At 56.5% G+C, this 19,511-nt stretch overlaps 1 protein-coding gene across 1 annotated transcript in view; it reads right to left on the bottom strand.

Moving 5' to 3' along the window:
- TBX5 (T-box transcription factor 5) overlaps window positions 1-10,237 on the bottom strand; it is a 41,505-nt gene extending 31,268 nt beyond the window's left edge. The window contains exons 1-5 of the mRNA XM_078060129.1: window positions 10,091-10,237; window positions 8,325-8,419; window positions 6,064-6,183; window positions 5,084-5,231; window positions 1,236-1,388 (exon numbers count right to left, since the gene is read on the bottom strand). Coding sequence (XP_077916255.1) covers window positions 1,236-1,388; window positions 5,084-5,231; window positions 6,064-6,183; window positions 8,325-8,419; window positions 10,091-10,237 — 663 coding nt within the window. The remainder of the gene's footprint in view (window positions 1-1,235; window positions 1,389-5,083; window positions 5,232-6,063; window positions 6,184-8,324; window positions 8,420-10,090) is intronic.
- Between the last annotated feature and the right edge of the window lie 9,274 nt (window positions 10,238-19,511).

Here is a 19,511-nt window from a genome sequence, read left to right as displayed (position 1 = left end):
CTTGCAGGTGGGGACAGGAGCTGTGGAGGAGGAAGGGCGTCACCATCCCCATGTCCATCTCCTTATATTGCCCCAGTGACCTGCCCTCACTGATCCCATATGGAAGTCCCTACATTCGCCTTCAACAGTCCTCCAACCCAGATCACACTACTTAATGCTAACAACTTGCACCCCTACAGTGCCCCCTTCCCTGTATCTTGCCTTGCCAGATTCTATATGTCTTTTCAGAACTAGGCTTAAGAATCACTCAATCCTGCCCCCCCACCAATAAAATGAATCCAGAGGCACTTAAGTTTCGAAAGAACAGAAGTGAACCATGAGAAGTCAAGAGGAGCCCTTTCTCCTGGGAAAAAAGAAAAGACACCCCCCCAACCTGCAGTGAGGGGGTACCCTGTTCCAGCACCATTGTCCAGCTTGGAAATGCCCAAATTGGGGCCTGGATTTTGAACAGCGTGGGAGCTGACGTTGACAGGATCGAGCTGTACCCTCCCACGTCTACACCACACTGCAGCCTCCTTCTGGAAGACTGAGGCATCCGCAAGCTGTGGTTTTGCTGCGGTCTCCTCTAACTCCTGGGAGCTGGGGGGGGGGGGGTGGCAGAGATCGCTTGGGTTTTTTGGGTTTTTGTTCTGATTTTCAACAATGCCAACCCTGCCTCACTGTGGTCTGTCCAGGATCAGTAACCACGGAGACAATGAGAGAAGCATCTTGCAAATCCAAGCCCAAGGCTCCTGGCAATTTTTCACCTGCCCCAGGTCAAGTTGAAATGCATCCCAAAGGCAGACTGGAGGAGAGACCCTCACCCGAGAAAGAGGTTCCACGAAGGTGGCCCCAGGCCCCCACCCAAGAGCACGGAGCCCTGCAATAAAGTGACCTTTCTTCCTGCCGATCACTTCATGCGTGCAGAGAGATGCGTTCCTGTATTTGAATGTGCGGTCACCTACAGTCGGACAAGTTTGTTTCTAACTGGTGTGTGTGTGTGAGAGAGACAGAGACAGAGAGACAAGGAGAGACAGAGAGTCCCGAAAAACCCTGAATATAGTACAAAGAGCTGCAACCCTCAGGATGTAGCTTGGTCCCTGCCCCAGCCCCCTGGTACCGGTAGAAGCTGGTGCCCGCTGTGAGGGAATGAAGAAGCCCTTAGAGCTTAAGAGTTTCAGCAGGAGACCCCTGCATCCTCCTGCAAAGGCACAGGCGGTGGCCCCAGCACGCCGGTTCCCGGGCCTCGGGCTTACCTTGTGGTTCTGGTAGGAAGTCACGGCGATAAACGCCGTCTCAGGAAAGACGTGGGTGCAGAACGCAGTATTTTTTGAGCCAAATCCATTATTTTCATCCGCCTTCACGATGTGTAATCTGGGCTGGTATTTGTGCATGGAATTTAGAATAATCTAAAAATAATAAGGAAAATGAGATTGTAAGAAAAATCAAAACCCCTTTGTTTCCCAATAAATCCCCTCTCCACCCTTAAAATTCACCTCCTTATACAGGCTCTCAAAAAACGGTCTGATTTTTTTTTTCTCCTGTTTTGAAAAGGGGCCCAGTGATTTCATTAAAAAGAAACATTTCAAAAATGACAATTTCCAACCCAAAAAGCCAGGGTAATATTCCAGGAATCTACCCAAAGCACACAGGGCAGTAAATCAGAATTCTTAATAAAGTTTGCTTAATAAATTAACTCCTGCATAGGGTACTTCCTCACCCCCCCAATAGGAGAGAAGCAAGTCTGGAGCAAGGAACTGGTTTCCCAGGGGGAAGTTTAAGCGTCAATTTCAGAATGAAAGGGGAGAAGACACAAACGAATAAACAAACATTCCCGCCCGCCCCAAAAAAAGAAACCGGCTAAAAGACGGAAAAGGAAAAGACCAGTGTTTGCAGAACTGGAGTAAAAATCACAGGCTTGGCGCTTTGTTAGGAGAACGGGCAAAGTGGAGTCAATGAAAAAAAGAAGAAGATAATGGGATGGGGAGTGGGCCTCTAAGGATGGTGAGATTGGAGGGAAGAAGCACCCGCCATCACACTGCCACCAAAGGAGGGCCTGCTTCTCTCCAGGTTCCCTTTCTACAACTTTATCAACGTTTTCGGGATCCACTGTGGGAACTATCTCCAGACTTGGCCCCAGACAGAAGCACTGCATCTACTTTTTTGGGAACGCGCTCTTTCTCCTTCCTTTCTACCGACTCAATGTTTGAGGTGCTCCCAGGGACAAGCGGGGTCTTACTGCTGCAGCTGCACCTTTAATAGGACGACTCTAATCAGTATTAAGGGGGAGAGAGGCTCCAGACTCCACACCCTCTCTGCTGGAGCAGGACTAGTCCTAGCGGATGAGCATCTTTGCTAATGAAACTGGCTTTGCTGTTTGGAGGACGCCTGGCTTTTGATGATTTCGGGAGGCTGCGTAGGCGAACATTTATCAAAGCGTTCGGATATATACCCACCAAATGCGCCAATCGCCGCGCTCAACGGGCTGAAAATCTGGCCTGCTTTTTCCCCAGGACCGCCAACTGGAGCGGCGGAGACTGTCCCGGTGTCTTTGATTATTTGCGTTGATGACCCTGGGGCAGGGTCCTTGGGCCAACCCTAGAGACCCCCCCGGAGGAGGGGGAGGGGAGGTGGGGAGGGGCGAGAACCCGGGGCCCCGCGGCTCCCGACGACCCCGGCCGCGCGGCTCTAATCTCCGGCCGCCGCGGCCCCGGCCGCCTCCCTGGCCGATAGCGACGCCGGCCGGGGCGGCGTGGCGACAGAGAGACGCAGCGGGGCCCCGCGGGCCGCCGCAGTCCCCGGCCGGCGCGCCCATCGTCCCGGCTTAGCCAAATTGCTTTGACGGCCGGGGACAGTGTGGAGACGTCAGCGCGAGGGCGATCTAATGGCTCCTAATTTCATTAGGGCGGCTCTGGACTCCGAGTCCGGAGTTGGGGGCAGGGCTGCGTGGCAGCGGGGGAGTCCGGGGCCACCCCGAGCGCCCTCCCTCTCCCGCGGGCTCGGGAGGACTGGAAACTCGCAAGGGTGCCGGAGCTGGTTGCGGGGCCGCGCGCCTTCCCCAGGCGCCCACCCCAACGCGACCCCAAAGGGCACCCCCGGGACGCACGCAGAGAGAAAGCCAGGCGCCCGAGTGAGACAGTCCCGCTGTCTGGCACCAAGGTTCCACGGAGTCCCCCACAAAAGGGTCCTACCCAGCCTCCTGGAGGCCGCCAGCCAGGAGGGGAAAACCCTCCCATTTCTCCCCGGCGCTTAACCTAGACAGAGTCCCGGTTCTGTGCCCGCAGGTACGCGTCACCCCGGCCGGCCAGCCGACGCCCCTGGAAGCTCGAGGGCATTTCTGGGCGGGGATGCTCCCGCCCGCAGCAGGCTGCCGGCAAACTGCCTGGTTGAAACGCGGAGGAGGCCGGGCGGTTTGCCCTGAAACGGCCCTCTGCACCCTCTGCTCCTTCCCCACCGCGCAGGAAGGGAATGGGCCTTCCTTCTCTCTTCCTCCCAGCGGCCAACAGTTCAAGCTCCCGGGGACCACGTGCAGAGATGGCGGCGGCCTGCATCACTGTCCCAACCCCACCACACACCCTGCGGGTTCAGTGTTTTAGCCCTAAGGCCCCACAGGAGCGGGTTCTCCCTTTGGACATTCCCAAACGGTCCTCCTCCGGATCAAATCCATTCAAACCCAGTACCCTCAACCGAGGACCCTGTGTTTGTTGATTTTCCCTAAAGAGACCACATGGCAGGATAGAGACCACTCTTGGAATTAGAGAGATCAAGCCTCAAATCCCTGCCGCCAAATACAAGCTGCATGACCTTGGGCGAGTGCCCTCCCGTCCCCCGGACTCCCATTTATAAAGGGTGCATATTTGTGTCCTCCTTTCTAGGCTGCTATGAAGGCCAAGTGCCCGAAGATGAAGGAGCCCACTTGATGGTGGAATCATCAAGCCAAGGGTTCTGAACACACTGAATTCAGAGACTGTGTCCTGTCCTGGTGATCAGTTATTGTCAATAAAAAGATCTAGAGACATTTTCCCCAAAATCGGTGTTTTGTTCTTCATTTGTTTTTTGTTGAGGAAGAGAATCTACTTAAAGCGAGAGAATCTGCGAAAAAGCTACACATTCTTTTGGAAGGTGGGAGGGGGCAGGACACTCAATGTCCCACATGCAGATTCAGGGGGTTCACCAGGCCGCTCTTGGGGGGCCCATGCGGACTCCAGGTTTAGGGCTCTGGTCCAGGTTTGCCTGCTCCGGGCATGGTGGGGGCGGGGCAGGGGGGAAGCTGGAAGTTGGGGGGAAAAACTGATAATCCCAAGCTATCAGCTAAAAAGGGGTACCAGGGGCGCCTGGGTGGCTCAGTTGGTTAAGCGACTGCCTTCGGCTCAGGTCATGATCCTGGAGTCCCTGGATCGAGTCCCACATCGGGCTCCCTGCTCGGCAGGGAGTCTGCTTCTCCCTCTGACCCTAACCCCTCTCATGTGCTCTCTCTCATTCTCTCTCTCTCAAATAAATAAATAAAATCTTTAAAAAATAAAAATAAAAAGGGGTACCAGGGTTGGCCTCTGGCAGGTTGGTTTCCCCATCTGTAAAAGAGGGAGCAGGTGGCCTGGGGTCTCCCTGTCAGCTGGAACATCTCAATAATAAGGCAGGATGTGGAAGTGAGCAAGGAAGGTATCTATGGCTCCCACCACGGTCCAGCCGCTGGGCAAGCCGGTGCCGGAGTCCCCACTGGGTTAGAAGGACCCGGTTTTCTGAGACCTGAAACACCCAGCCCCCCACCCCTCATCACCGATGGGACTGAGGTCCAGACCAGGCATGTGCACTTCAGTCTCCCCCAGGCCCTGGTCTCCAGCTACCTGGGGAAAGGCGGCCCCAGAGCATGGGACGGTGGCCCACAGAGAGGACTGCACAGGAGAGCGGTGGAGCCAGAAGGGAAGAAGGCCAGATCAGGGAGGCCAAGAGAGGAAAAGACCCAGGCGGGTGGAGTGGGGCGAGGAAAGGAAAAACGTGAGTGTGAGGAGCCAAGAAGAGAGAGAAACTCAGGGAGCAGGGATAGGAGAGAGGGCAAGACAGACAGACGGACAGAGACTGAGAGCAGGCTGCACGAGGTACTTACGTGCCCGAATGGGTCCAGGTGGTTGTTGGTGAGCTTGAGTTTCTGGAAGGAGACCAGCTGCCGCATCCAATGCGCCCCCGTGGCTGGCGAGTCCGGGTGCACGTAAAGACGGCCCGGCATGGCGGGCTCTGCTTTGCCCGTCACAGACCTGGACCAAGGAGGGGCGAAACCCGCCTAGACTTAGCGCCCTGTCATGCTGGTGGGGTCCTATGCCGGGCCAGGCAAGGGCTGCTGAATAGGAGAATGATCTGGAAATGGCCTGACCCTTGGGCCTCGCCTGGCCATCTGTAAGCCCAGGTGCCCAGAAGGCCTGCGGCCAGTGTCCAGGCGAGCCCCCCACCCGGCTCTTTCTTCTTCCACCTCACTCCTCCCCCTGCACCAGGGGTGCTGCTGCCGGGCCTCGCAGCCTCTTGCTGCCCATGGACCATCGGTAGGTTCTGGAAGCCTGGACAAAAAAGTTTAAGCGGAGTCCTTGAGGGCTTTCAAACGGGCCTTCCTGTTTGAGCCTCTGCATGCTTGACAGCTATGGGAGCAATCCAGCCGAGGAATGGACCTCTCCTCTCTTGCCTGTTTAACTCAAATACCATGGCCTGACTTTGCAATTTCATAAAAAGGCATCTTCAAAGCAGGTAACTCATAAAAAATAACTGTAAATGGTTTTATGCCCCCAGAAATACCTCCAGCGCTTGGAAACAATACCCTTTTCTAAAATCCACAACCCACGGGTGCAGCAACAGAGACAGGCCCTTCACTTACTCTGAGCCTCAGTTTTGTTGTCTATAAAATGGGGGCTAAAGGCTGCAGTGTCTTCCTCTCAGGGTGGTCCGGGATAGCAGCAAAAGCCTCTGGCCCACAGTAGGGAGTTCAAAAAATGTTTCTTGGTTCAATGCGGGGCGGGGGGGAGGGTGGTGAGGGGAGTCTGGCTTTCCACTTCCCCCACCCCCCGCCTTCCCCACCTGCCCACGCCGCTAGGTGCCTACCATTTATTATCTGCGAACTTGTATCTGTGGTCATCGGCCGGAACAATGTCCATGAGGAGAATGTATTTCGTTTTGGGATTAAGGCCCGTCACCTTCACTTTGTAACTGGGAAACATCCGCCTGGGAGAGAAGGGGAGGAAGACGGAGAAAGGGAGGGGGAGAGAGAGAGGGAGAAAGAGAGAAAGAGAATATTACTGCCAGTACTGTAAAGAGCAGGTCTACACATTTTAATAAAAGAAGCAACTCCTCGAGAAGCGGTGCAGGAGAAAAGTGGCCCCCGCTCCGCTCTTGGCAAGATCCATTCCAGGTTTCCCTTGAAGTTTTGGGGAGGAGATAGGCCCGGAGGTGAGCAGGAGGCTGGTGACTATTTGTAACCAGGAGGAAAATAGAAAGCTGGAGGCCAAGGCTTCTAGAAAGAACCAGTTATGTAGAAGGCCCTGCTTGGAACCTCCATTTGTTCTTTGTAAAGGCTCTTTTTCAGAGCCAGAGACCTACTTTATAATTTAGGGGTAGAAGGAGCCTTATTAGGGGAAAAGCTGGCCTTCTGAGCCCAGGCGAGTGCTGGGGCCGCTGAGCCCACTGCTGCCGCCTCATGAGGACCCCAGGCTGTGTGCGCCCTCGGGACTGCACACCCATGGGTGCCCATACACCTCCTGTCCTGGCCACAGTCCTCCGTCCTTAGAGCAGAGCTCAGTTGGTGACCTCTGCCACGAGGCTCCAGCTGAATTTTATTCCTAAATGCCCCCCAACTTCTCCAAGGCACCTGGCACTCTTCCTTGGAGAGTCTAAACACTTTGGCCCTCCGCGAAGAAACTCAAAACCCATCCGGGTTTGGTTTCGGAAAGACCGGGGCCGGAACCGCGATGGGGTCATGGGCAGGTGGGTGCTTGGGACCTGCAGGCTCTGTACCCACGCCCTCTGTGCTCTGGGGTGCGCACTCCAAATTCCCAGGAGGGGTGGCGGTGGCGTGCGCCCCGGAAAGCCAGCAAGGACAAGCTGCTGGATCCTGGCTCGCCCGGGCATGGCGGGAAGGGGGTGAGTGAAGGGAGGCCTTGGAGCCCAAGCCTGGTGGTGTTTATCTGCCCGAGCGCGTGCGCCTGCAGGCGGGTGCGCGGGAGGCATCCCAGGCCTTTTATAGTTAAATCCCCTCGGCTCAGGCTGGGGGCAGAGGGGGTCGGGCCGTGTCTTTCCTTCCTCGGCAGAATGGGAAGAAGAGCTTAGTTCTTCAGTATAAACAGAACGCGCCTCCTAGTTCACTCAGGCCGAGCGGGGGAGCAGACATTGTTTAATTTCAAATAATAATAAATGTCACTGTTGTCAGTTTATTGCGGGAGGCTTCGGCCGGAGAACGGGGGGCGTCTGGTGAGACGGTTCCACCCTCCCCCTTCACACACTCGGTGGCTCGGGCCTACTGGCCTCGCCAGCTTCACGGGCGGGCTTCACACGCCAGCTCGGGGCTGACTGCGGGCTTTCTGCCCTTGGGGACACGGAGCACCGGGGGGAGGGGGGGCCTGTGGTGAGGATGGCCCCAGGCCTGGGCACACTGGCACCCTGAGATACAGAGCTGTACGACCCTCCCCCAGCCTCCTCCAGCCGTCTAGCATTTCTAGCACAAAACTGTGAGCTTTTAAGAGGAACTCTGGGGTGAGTGTCTTGGCAAAACTGCCGAAACTGCCGTGTTTATCGGTGTCTGTATATAGAGCCCGGCCGAGCCCCGGTTCAGTTTCAAAGGCTTCGCCTGCTTTCTATAAACAATGAAAGAGGTAGCGAATACATTGGACGATTCAGAGTTTGGCAATCGGGTGGGACTCTGGACCCACTCCAAGGTCGAGGAGGGTGGGAAGGAGGGTGGGGGCCAGGAGTCAAGGCTGGAAGCGGGTCTCATCTCTGTGCCGACTCCGCACCTCTCTGGCTTCCCGTTCCCTCTCCCCCTTGTCCCACTTTCTCCCACTACCAATCAGTCCACTGAGCGCAGCCTCCCAAGCTTTCCATTCTTCTATACGAGGCAGGAGAAATGCCCTGTTTCTCGCAGGCGTTTCCCCCACCAGGGATGGGGGTCACTGGAGGACTTCTCCAGGCATTTTTAACCCAAATCAGGTCAAACAAAATACATTCATTCTCTCTCTCTCCTCTATTCTGTTCTCGCCTTTCTCTGCCCCTCTGCCTTCTCTGGGTCTCCGTCTCTTGGGTCTCCGAGACACCTTTCCTTCTCTGTCTCCCCCACAAATTCCCCAGGCCCTCCACAAAGGTGGCCAGCTCACCTCCCAGCCTTGGTTATGATCATTTCCGTGCCTACTTCGTGAAATTTCAGCCACAGCTCTCTTTCGTGGAGAAACACCTTGATCCCTTCCATGCCCTATAGGAAAGAGAGAAAAGTCACACAGACGAGCCCCAGGAGCAGTGGGCCTTTCCTCCCCAAACTTCCCCCAAACACAGATGTCTCCTTCCCTCCGGAGTCTCTGGACTCCGAGGCTGAGAACTGCCCCCAGCCCACGGCAGGGCTGCCTGGACTCCGGGGGTGGGGGGGGGGATAGGAATCCCTGTGCGGGCCCCGTGCACCTCCCCCCCACGATGCACTGCTGTCTCCTGATGCCACCAACACAAAGCTAGAGAAAAGTCCCCAAACATCAGGTGCTCTAGCATGCCCATGGGAGGACAAACTGAGACCAAAAAAAAAAAAAAAGGGACCAATCTCAATCCCTTTCAGCCAAGATGCAACTAAAAAACAAAAGCAAAAACAAAAACGCTCAATCTCAAAAAGCCCACTCAGAACATCCTTCTGTAGACACCCGCATGGGCACACACAAACACACACACGTGCAAATCCCGTACATACGCGTGCTTAGTCTCACCATGGCGGTGCAAACACAGACATACGTGAATATCTCAACTTAAAAATGTGTCTAGAATAGGTTCCAGCAGTCCAAAAAAAATTTAAATGTCTATATTAGCAAACCTTCTAGGTTCTCCTCACAGCCAACTTCGTTCACTTCGAGCTGTTTTGATTCTGGGCACAGCCGAAACTATTCAACATCTCCGCTTTCAGCTAAAAGCTACTTTACAAAACCGATGCAAAAAAATATATACACAAAAATCTTCACTTTGCCATAATCCGTAACTGTCTCGTAAGTGGATTTGCTTTTCCAAAAAGAAAAGCAATCGAAGTTTCCCAAACTCTGTGCCCACCGCCCTCTGCTTCTCCATAACCATACACACGTCTTCCTGAGACGGGAAGGGCAAACACAGGTGATAAAGTAGCTAGGAAGGACATCGATCGATCGAAATCCCAAAGAAAGGATTTGGCTACGTCCGAATATCTCTGCTGGTCAAGTCACCCCGCTTGGCACCCCATCTGACACCCTGTGTAAATTATCAAGAGCTACGCGGGCCTCCTTGAGCATCCAGAGCGCCCAGGGAAGAAGGTACAGAGAGTGCGCCGAGGCCTCACCCTCCACTAGGGCCCAGCTTCCAGCCAGGGGATCCTGTGGCTCCCAGCAACCTCCCAGCACAGCCGGGCGCTCGCCGCCACCGGCCAGGGCGAGCCAGCCCTCCAGAGCCCGGCCCAAGACAAATAGTGCAACTCCCGGGTCGGGGCGGCGGCGCGGAGGAGGTGGGCGGAGGCGAAGGCTAGGGAAGATCTGAAGAGGGGTCAAGCCATCGCTCACGCCGGCCTGAAGCGGCCGCTGACCCAGCCCTTAATGAGGTGCTCGGGGCTGAGTCTACACCTAGCGCAGGAGCACAGGAATGATCTGGGCTATTGTTAGCTGGCCCCAAATAGCCAGATAATTAAGCCTTCTCTAACAAGTTAAACGTATGTCCAAATTCCTCTGGCCGTAAAGATTATCGTCACAATAAAGGGGATGGGAGTATACTGGGATCTGGGGACGCGGGGCATAGAAAGGTGGAATGAGCGGGGATAGAAAGGAAAGGGGACAATTAATGGGCAACGGGCAACCCACCCCCGCCCCTCCCCCACAGGAGGGCCTTCGGTTTCTGCCATGGGCCGAGAGGCTAGAGGTCTTCTTACCTGCTGGGTGAAGGCAGCCTGCGGGGACGCCGGGGACTTGCTGGGGGCCCCTAGCGTGCTCTCGGGCTTGGAGTCGCAGGGCAGATCCTTTGAGTCAGGTTCCAGGGGTGTGTGCGCCAGGCCAAAGCCTTCGTCTCCGTCGGCCATGGTGTGCCCGGCGCCCTGTGCCCGCGAAGGGTCCTGCTCTGAAGACAGGAAGGAGAGAGAGAGAGAGAGAGGCAGAGAGAGAGAAAAGAAGGTTGGAAACGCTGTTCTAGTGACAGGAGGGAGCAGCTGGGTCCCCAGTTTCCAGCTCCCAGCACCTCCGTTCCCCGCGGAAGGAGGTTGCCGAAGGTCCCCTTATTATTATCATTATTAGTACTTTTATGACCACGCACAACCTCTTGCGAAAGACCCGGGTCAGACCAGGCGGAGGCGAGGCCCGCATCTCCCCTGCGCAGGCTCCCCCACGATAAGCCAGCTGCCGGTCAAATTTGTCTGGACTTCTGGAAGAGCCAATAAAGATAAGGCCTGGGTATTTTTGGAAGCCATTGGGTACGAACCAAAAACAAAACAAAAACCTAGTGTCCTTTTGAGAATTGTTTTTCTTCGTCAAATTCACAGAAGGACATCACAGCCCTGTTTATTAAAACTCGCAACAGGCATATTTTTCCGCAGCAGGCAAAATGTCTGCGACAACCCGCCTCTTGCAAAACCAAAAACAGAGGAGGGGAAAGATTTTGCAGATCGAGAGACCAGGTCGGCCGGAGAATTCACGTTCATCCTTTATCAGTTACAGGCCTTAAAATTAAAAGTCCTTCAACAGTAAGAGTCCTCCTCCCTTTTCCCCCAACTTTTAGCAACGGTAAAAAAAAGAAAAGAAAAGAAAAGAAAAGTAGCCCAACGGAAAGGGCAGGAAAGCGGCGGTGGGCAGTGCGCAGGGAGGCGCACCCCGGGGCGCCGGCGGCCAGCACTCGGCCGCCTACCCCGGCGGTGCGTTCTCCCGGCGACCTCGGCTTCCTGGGCTCCCCAGCCCCGGACGGCATTTTGACGAGCGGCCAGGCGGAGGGGAGTTTCTCCGAGCTTCAGCCGGGCCTGGCTCGCTGGAAGTGCAGGCCCAGGCTTAGGGGGGCGGGGGGGGGGCGGTGGCGAGGATCTAATGGGTCCCAGATAAATTCTGGGCTTCAGGCGTTGGATCGGCCTCCTGGGTCGGGCGCAAGGGGTAGAAGGGCCTGGGTTGCAGGCTTAGGAGTTTGGAACACGAAAAATAACAGCTGCGGAACTGCTCAAGCCCAGAGGAGCCTGCCTCTCGCTCTGATCGCTTTCCAATCTCCTCCACGTTTCCAAGTAAGGATTTCCTCCCTCAAAACCCAGTGAGACTGGGAAGGGAGCGCCAAGGATGGCCCCCCAAAGCTTAGCAGCCGCTTCAGCCACAGGCTGGGTCCCACCCAGGGCTGCGGGGGCTGGAGACCCAGAGCAGGGCCGAGGAGGACGGCATCGGGGGCCCAACTCCCAAGCAGCTTCCCTCACCACACCCTCGGGGTTCGGGAGAGGCGGTGCTGGGAGCCCCCGCAGCCGGCTTGCAACAAAAGAACCCGGGGCTGGTGTCCCCCACGTGCGCTCGCCTCCGCCGCCGGCCGCGGGGACGATCGCATCCGGCGCCCGGGTCGGGGTCGGGGTCGGCGGCGGCTCGGGGCTGGCGGGGGCGAGCTAGATGCAGTTTGACAGAACCAGGCCGCGCGCCCTGCAAACCTCCACGCCGCTCCTGGGCCGCGCGCCTCCCCGGCTGGCTCCACGCGCCAGGAGCTCTCTGCAAGCGGGGCTCCGCAGAATCCCGGGCACGGCTGCAGTCCCGCCGTGCGCGCCTCCCGGAGCCCACTCGGCCGGAGGGCTCCCTCCCGAGCCTCCCGGGCCATCTGCGGGGACCGTTACCTCGCTGGGCGAAGCCGGTGCATTCACCACATCCCTTCTTGCTCCTAGCAGGGAAGCCGGCGGCGAGGCGGGGGCGCGGGCATCGTGGCTCCGGGGCTTACGCCGGGGACTGCTCGCCCAGACTAGCGGCTACCGCTGCCTCCAAAGGATCGCCCACCGCTGGGGCCTCGGCAGCGACTGCCCACCTCCAACACACACCTCCTCCGCTTTGCGCTCGCTCGCTCGCTCGCTCGCTCTCCCTCAAGACTTCCAAGTTGTCAGGCGCCAGAAGGGCTCCAAGGGACGCAAGCAACAGCCTCCGGGAGCACCCTCAACGTTAACACCTCAGGACCCTGCTCCTCACTTGCACCCCTGGGGAGGGGAAGCTGGGAGATGGGAGGGAGCTGTGGGAATGGTCAAGGTCCTTTCTGGGCGCCGCTTTCAGGGTTAAAGTTCTGGAATCCGAGGAAAGAGAGTCTGTCTGTCTCTCTCTCTCAGAAATACAAGCCGACTTAGCTGAGCTCAGTGACGTTGGGCTGCCTTGATGCTTACAAAGTACTGAAATTGCCTATCCAACTAGCTCCCACTGCACACAGCCTGCCTCTGCCTCTTTCCCGCCCCCCCTCCCTCCCTCCCTGTCTCCCTCTCTCCCTCCCTCTCTCTTCTCACTCCCTCCCCCAACCACCTTTTCCATCAGATTTCCCGAACACTCAAATCACAGCACTACTCTCAAACCCAGACCTGGAGATCACCCCTCCTCTCCACCCCCTTCCCAACCTCCATCCATCTCTGCTGCTCTGAGCTCGGCTCGGTGGCTGCAAGAAATCCTGCACAAATCATCGCAAAACCGGTCGGCTTCTGCCCGGGAAGTAATCTCGGGGACACAGCCATGCAGAGAACGGAGTCTGAACGCATTCCGCTGTACACACACGCCTCGCGCCTCCTCTGAAAGCCTGGCCCACGTTCTCCCTCCAACGCTGACCTCAAGACAGAGCTGCGTGACCCCGCCTGGCCCGGCTGGCCGCCGACGGCCGCCCTGACATCTCTCCCCCTCCCCACTCACCACCCCGACTCCCAGCGACTCCAGGGTGAAGGCAGGGTGAAGGTGCATTGGGATGGGGGCCCAGATCAAAGATGCCAAGAAACTGCCGGGGGCTCCCACCCCCAGGGCCAGCAGACCTCCCTGGCTGGAGGTATACGCCAGGCGGTACCCAGTTTTATTAAAATAATCAAACAGTCATGGGAGACTGGCTGGGATTTTCATCTCCACTGGGCCCCTCTCCTTGCCCTCCCCCTCTCTGAAATGTATTATTTTGCGGGTTGAAGAGGTCAATAGAAGCGTAAACACAGTGAGTAGGTCTTAGCCTGAGCAGACCCAGTTTGGAGCACCAAGTATTGGTGCTTGGAATAAATGTCAGGGTTCCCTTCCGTTTCCCACCCTTGCCTCCCGTACCCCCTCACCTTATTCTTTTCTGGGCCTCTGACTAGAGACTTGGGCCTGCAGGCCAAGGTCTGGGGAGAGGGATGGAGAGAGGAGAAATGCGCTGGAGATCAGCAGCCGGCTGGGTGTAACACCCCTTGCAAAATTACAAAGCGGATCGTCCATCCCTAAAAGTGGGGCGACTAGGGGGTAAAAAGCAAGCCCAGTGTCCTCGGCTACAGTTCTCACTCCACCTTCCAGGTTTGTTTGCAAACAACCTTTCACCACAGCAGTTTATTTGTGTGAAAACACCCTCACCCTTCCAGAATGTCAGCTCAGAGGGCTTTGGGCTTACTAAAGAGGTGACCCCGGGCCAAAGACTGGAAACAAACATGGCTTCAGGATGAGCTTGAATCTCTGCATCTCTGGCAAAAGGAAGGGGAAATCCAGAAAGACTTCTCCAATCCCTTTAAACTCTCCGAGATTTGCGGATAAAATAAATTCCCATAAATAATTTGCAGGCCCCTCCCGGGAGGGCAAATCTGAACTCCCCCAAGTAACTGCCTGGCCAGATTCACTTGGTCTGTGGAGTGCAAGCTGTGCTGGACCCCAAGCGAAATTGGGATTTTGAAACCTCCAGCGGGAATCTATTCCTGCCAGGTGACACTCCAAGGCAAAAGGCAGGAGAGTGCATTCTTATTTCCACTGTGAAAAACAGCATCTCTGGGAAGGGGTATTCAGCAGGGCCGAGCTGGGGCGGGGAAGCCAGGGGGCCTTTGCCAGGCCAAGTGCGGAGCAGAACCTATCCCTCCCCCATAGCTGTCCAGGGGGACACTCACCTCCAAAAATCCCACCTCTTCTTTCCAACGCAGAAGCCAGCAGTGGTGCCTTGCGCAGGAGTGGGTGTTCAAGTGAAGAGTTTGCCAAGGGCCCCCAAAAGAGACCCCTTTAAGGCCAAGCCTTCTTCCAACGTCTGTCAAGAGTAGTATGTACCTCCCAGCTCGAGGCTGGTTTGTGGTCTTCGACAAATTAAATATTACTATTTATTACCAGGCATACCCCAATAAAATAAAGAGGCAACCAGGCGATACCGACTATCTCACCAGCCGCTGCACCTATAGGACTTGGAGACGTCACGAGTCACGCAACCGGCCCGCGCACTGTCACGCTCGACTGGGGGGCAACGGCGGGAGGTTAATTTCTGTCGGTCTTCGTCTATCAGCCCCGGGTCTGCGCAGCCCCAAGTCCCAGACGTCTCGGCCACGGGAATAAATAAAGAAATAAACAAACCCAGCGGTCTCTGGGGAAATGGGGGTGGTGAACATCAGGCACAAATAGAGCCAAGATCGATTTTCTTAGGGAGGGGGAGGGGGGGCTCTTGGCGAAGGGAGGTGGGAGCCCACGTCGGCCCACGATTGCGAAGAAATCAAATTGTTCCGGGGTGGACCGAGGTCCCTTGGAGGAGGCACGAGAGTCCTTTTATTATTTAAAAAATCACTTTTTTTTCCAAGGAGGAGCTCTCCGCAAACGAATATCGAGGCGCCGCTCCAGCTGGTTCTGTTTGGGACGCGATAAGTCAGCGCCGGCTTGCAGATCTGCATAGAAGTAATTACCGGGTTATCGCGCAGGGGAAATGCGATCGAGGCGTGGAAGAAAGAGAGGCGTCCGCAATGTTCTTGCTGAGAAAAAAGTCCATTCTGCGAGAGCTCCTCTAGTTAGGTCTGGGGATGCAACTCGTCCCAGTTTGGCTTGGCCGGGGCTGGGTGCGAGTGGGTGGTGGGGTGGGGGTAGAGGGGGTGATTTCTGCAGAGAGAAATTACAGCGACCGGAGCTGCACTGGGTGTGAGACGCTCTATTTTGTTTTGCAATAAGGATTGGCATTATTTTTGGTCTCACCAATGGGCATAACTTCTAAGCGCCCCGTGGTGGATGCGCTCGAGCTTTTGCGCGCATCTGGGAACGCGCTGGGTGCAGTTGCGAAAACGTACTGCGGGGGAAGAGCTAGGCCTGCCTGGGACTGAGCAAGCGAGCGCCGGGCCTTCCGCAAGGGTAAGCTCCCCGCCAAGGGGCAGAGAGGGAAGCGGTCGTCGGAATCTGGCCTTGCCCCCAGCTTCGGTGTTCCATCCCGGGTTTCACTCGCCCCTAACCCCCAGGGCTTTCCGAAGCAGGGCCTGGCTCCGGGCCCGGCCGTCTGGGGCCTGAGCGGCCGCGAAAACTCAGGAACGCAGCCGACCGAGCAGCCCCAGGAGCCAAGGTCAGGCCCGCGGGGAGAAAGGGCAGAGGTTTCCAGCGCCGGGCACGGGCGCCCGGGCTAGCCGGGCCTCAGACCCTGGGGCTTCCAGCAAGCAGGACCCGCGTCCCTCCGCCCGGCCAAGCCGCAGCGACTGCCCCCAATTCTCTTTCGTTTCCCAAGTTATTAACAATTATCTTTTCCCCGATCCGAGGCCCGTTGGGTGCAGCGTTGGCTCCTAGACGCCAAGACTGCAAGCCGAAATCCTTCGCCCGAGGCCTCGAGATGGGTCCCCGTTTGACCTCTGGGCCGAGGTGGGCCGGAAACGGAGGCCTGGGCCCCGCCGGCGCTGGAAGGGGAAGGCGCAACTCCGAGCGCGGCGAGTTCCTTTCCGTTTGGCTCCCTTCTCTCGCTCCCCGGCGCGGGCCCCGCCACCCCCCGGACCAGCTCGCAGAGGATTCCAAAGCCTCAGCTTCCCCTACCCGCTGTTCCGGACGCTCCGGAGGAGGCCAGACCACGGGCCGAGTAAATTAAAGACCTCCACCAGTGTTGAGCATCTCCATTCTTTCCCCCAGTCATTGAGCAGTAAGTTCCAGAGTGAGGCGGCAACACGCAGCCTCCCCTCCTTCTCCGGGTGGATCGCCGCTTTCCGCGACCCGCTCCCAGCTGCGTTTGCCCCCCCCCCCCCCCACGCATTTTCCTCATTGTGCAAAATTCCGGCCTGATTTTAATATCGCCGTGGGTAGAAGAATAGAGGTTCCCACTTAAAAAGTCCAAAAACAAAACCAGGCAAAAGCAAGTGGAGACCACTGTTGATCTTCACTCCTGCCTCTGTTTTTGAGAAAGTCGAGTCCCAAACTACCTTCTTTCTTTCCTCCCTAAAAAAGAACTGGCTTAAGAAGACACCCTCTTTTCCGTTTCTTCTCCAATGCATCCCTGCCTGACTCGGGTCTCTCCTGGAGGCCAACAAGTAGGGCGAAGAGCAGAAGGGCCTGGGAAAATGAATAAGAATTATAACAATAGATATGACCAAACTTGGACCAACTCCTTTTTGCAAAAGAGGGAGTCAGACTAAGGGAGAGAAATTCCCTCGTTTCTCAGGGGGTCACTTCCCCTCCTGCCTAGTTAAATCTGGCTCTGTTATTTTTTTTTCCAGGACGGTGGTATCTCCCTTCCCAATTTTATAATAAAACTTCTGAGTTTTATTCCATTCCTAGTTTCTTCCTTTCGGACTGGAAGCATCTGGGAAGAATACTGGCTATTGCTATTATTGTAATATCCAATATTCTCCTCCAGTATTTTCACCGAGAATTATTATTGCTACTGTTCTCCTTCACGTTGGTGCTCTTCCCTGTGCTTTGGAAACATTCCTCCCCACTCCCCCTAGTTTGCCGGATGAGGTACCCCCGCTCCATCAGGGTGATAAAATGAGAAATGGAAGTGGGAGCATCATTCTAGAAGCCCAGCTGAGATCTCAAGGCTAGAGCTTTGCAAACGCCCAAAGAGCAGAGAAGGTGGTAAGGCGCAGGGCTCAGGATGCAAAGGAACATCTCTGTTTTTGCCTCTCCAATTTAGGGAGTCCTCCGTGGAGGAGAAGGGTGAGGGTCTTGAGCTGAGAGGGAACCTGGAGCCACCTCCTACCCCATGGGCTGCACTGAGCCTGAGCGCTCCAACCTTATCTGCAGCCCAGAACCCACAGAAAGGCCTCCCGTGTAGTCAGCCTGTCCCCACAGCCCCCAAAAGATGTGGGGAAAATATCCTGAATTCCAGGGCTCTGACCCAGTACAATAGAGACCCGGGCTAATACCTCCAGGTCTGGCGGAGAGCCTGTCTGGGTACCCCCTCCCTCAACTGGAGGGTGCAGTGGAAATTTGGGAACCCACTGCTCTCCGGGACTCTGGAAAGACAAATTTTCTTTGGCAAAGGGAACGGTGTCGCGCTGTCGACACGGCAGACTATTTTTCTTGTTCCCTCACAAGGGGGTGGGGGGGAGAAAAGAAAGCGAGAAAGAAAGGGAAATTAAATCCACACGTGTTAAGCTTGCTCAAAGGGCCGGATTCAAAACCAGAGTCGAAACCGCGACTCCAGTTCTGGCTGCCCGTGGGCCTCCTTCCAGCCAGCCTGGGCCTCACAGAACAGGACGTCCACACCGGAGAGAACCCAATCTGATGTTTCATAAAGCACTTTCTTTAAGGGGAAAGGGACACGGTTCCTGTCTGTGCTGCAGGGAGTTCGGAGGTGGACTGTTTGCAGCAAAGCAAACAAAGGGGATAGGAGTGGTGACAGTCCTCCCCTCCCACCCCCCTTTAAGAAAGTTCAGCTTGATCCCTCCTAGTCAAGCCAATGATTCAGGTAACATTGACTTTATAGCCAAAACGAGGCAGGCCAGTGATTTTGGAAATTCCTAAGGTCTGACCAAACTCTCAGACTTGGACCTGCCTGGGTCTAGAGAACCTGAAAAGCTCGGACACTGACGCTGAATAGCCAGCTTAATCTGCACGGCTCCGCCCCGCATCCCTTGCTTCTCTCTTTCGGGGAGAAACTTGCCAGGACGGCTCCAGGCCCCAGCCGCGGGAGAAGCCGTGCTCGGGTGCAGGGGAAGTGGGGGTGGAGAGCACGCAGCGGCCTCCCCGCTCGGAGCTGCGAGTGAGAACTCTAGTAATGACCTTGAAGAGGTGAAGGGACGCGTGTGGGGGTGCGGGTGACGAGGGCTGCCAGACCCCAAACTGGAAGGATCCGTCACCAAAACGATTGCTTGGTCAAGACCTCTAATTTTTCTTCCCTTTCAGCCCGGGGCCTCGAGCGCCGCAGCGGGTCCCCTCCCTTCCCCCCCACCCCCCGCCACCCCAGACCCCCTGGTCTCCCGGTGCTGGGTTTCTGGCCTTTGGGGGCAGCCCCGACGGAAAGGTCCGGAAGCGGGGACCCCAGACGCCCAGCTGCCGTGCACAATCGCACCCGGTAAATCCTGGGGGTGAAACTGACCAAGGCTTGTGGTGGGGTGCCCCTGACAGGGGGGTGGCAAAGAAAAGTTCCCGGGCGACCGGTTCCGCAGGGGCCCTCGGTTTCCTGGTCACCATGGCAACTCCGGAGTCCCGTCGAACGCTCGGCAACAATGCGGCGCCCGCAGGACCGTAGTGCTTTCGCCGCGAGTTCCGAGGCCTGCAAGGCTCTACTTCCACCGGGCGCTCTGCGCTTTCCCGAGCCTCCCGCGTGGGTTCAACCGGCAGGGACCGACAAACTCCCCCGCTTTTTGAAACGGAGGAGAAAATCGAGATTTAGTGCCATCTCTGCCGGGTGGGTTCGGGTCCGGAGCAAAAGCCCCCACTAGGAGCTGCCGGCCGTGACCTCAGGGGCGCGCGCTCGGGCGGGCGGGCGGGATGCTTTCACCCAAGCCTGAACCCCGAAATCTCAGCCAGGGACCTGGGACTCGAGGAGTGCTGGGTCTCTTCACACATACTATTCACCCCAATCGGCTCGCGAGGCTCCCTGCGGCAGTCCAAGCAACCCTTTTGCCTGCCTGGATTAACTTCTAAATGGAACGAGGAAAGTCAGGAACTCGAAATTGTGGCTTTCACGTCCGCAAGGCCTTACAGAGAGAAAGAATACATTATACCCCTTTTAGAGAAAACATTTTCCATTGTGGGTGTAATATAAACAACATTAAAATTGTATGTTGGGGTTCCATTGCTTTCTTCTTGAAGCTGCGGGGCGAAATGCCCCCTCTTTTTTCTGGGGGTGGGCAGTGCATAATACAGGCCGACTTTTCTGTTTCCATTCTGGAGGCAGCAAGCTTAGAAAGAGCAGGGGCACTGATCCGGCTTAGAGGCCATCGAGGGAGCCCGAAAGAGAGGGCCTCAGAGAGAAGGGGTGCAGGCATGTGT

Source organism: Halichoerus grypus, chromosome 13 (assembly GCF_964656455.1).
Source record: "Halichoerus grypus chromosome 13, mHalGry1.hap1.1, whole genome shotgun sequence".
In the NCBI taxonomy this organism is placed as follows: domain Eukaryota; kingdom Metazoa; phylum Chordata; class Mammalia; order Carnivora; family Phocidae; genus Halichoerus; species Halichoerus grypus.
The sequence above is the reverse complement of the archived record's forward strand: the minus strand, read 5'-3'. Positions and strand labels throughout refer to the sequence as shown.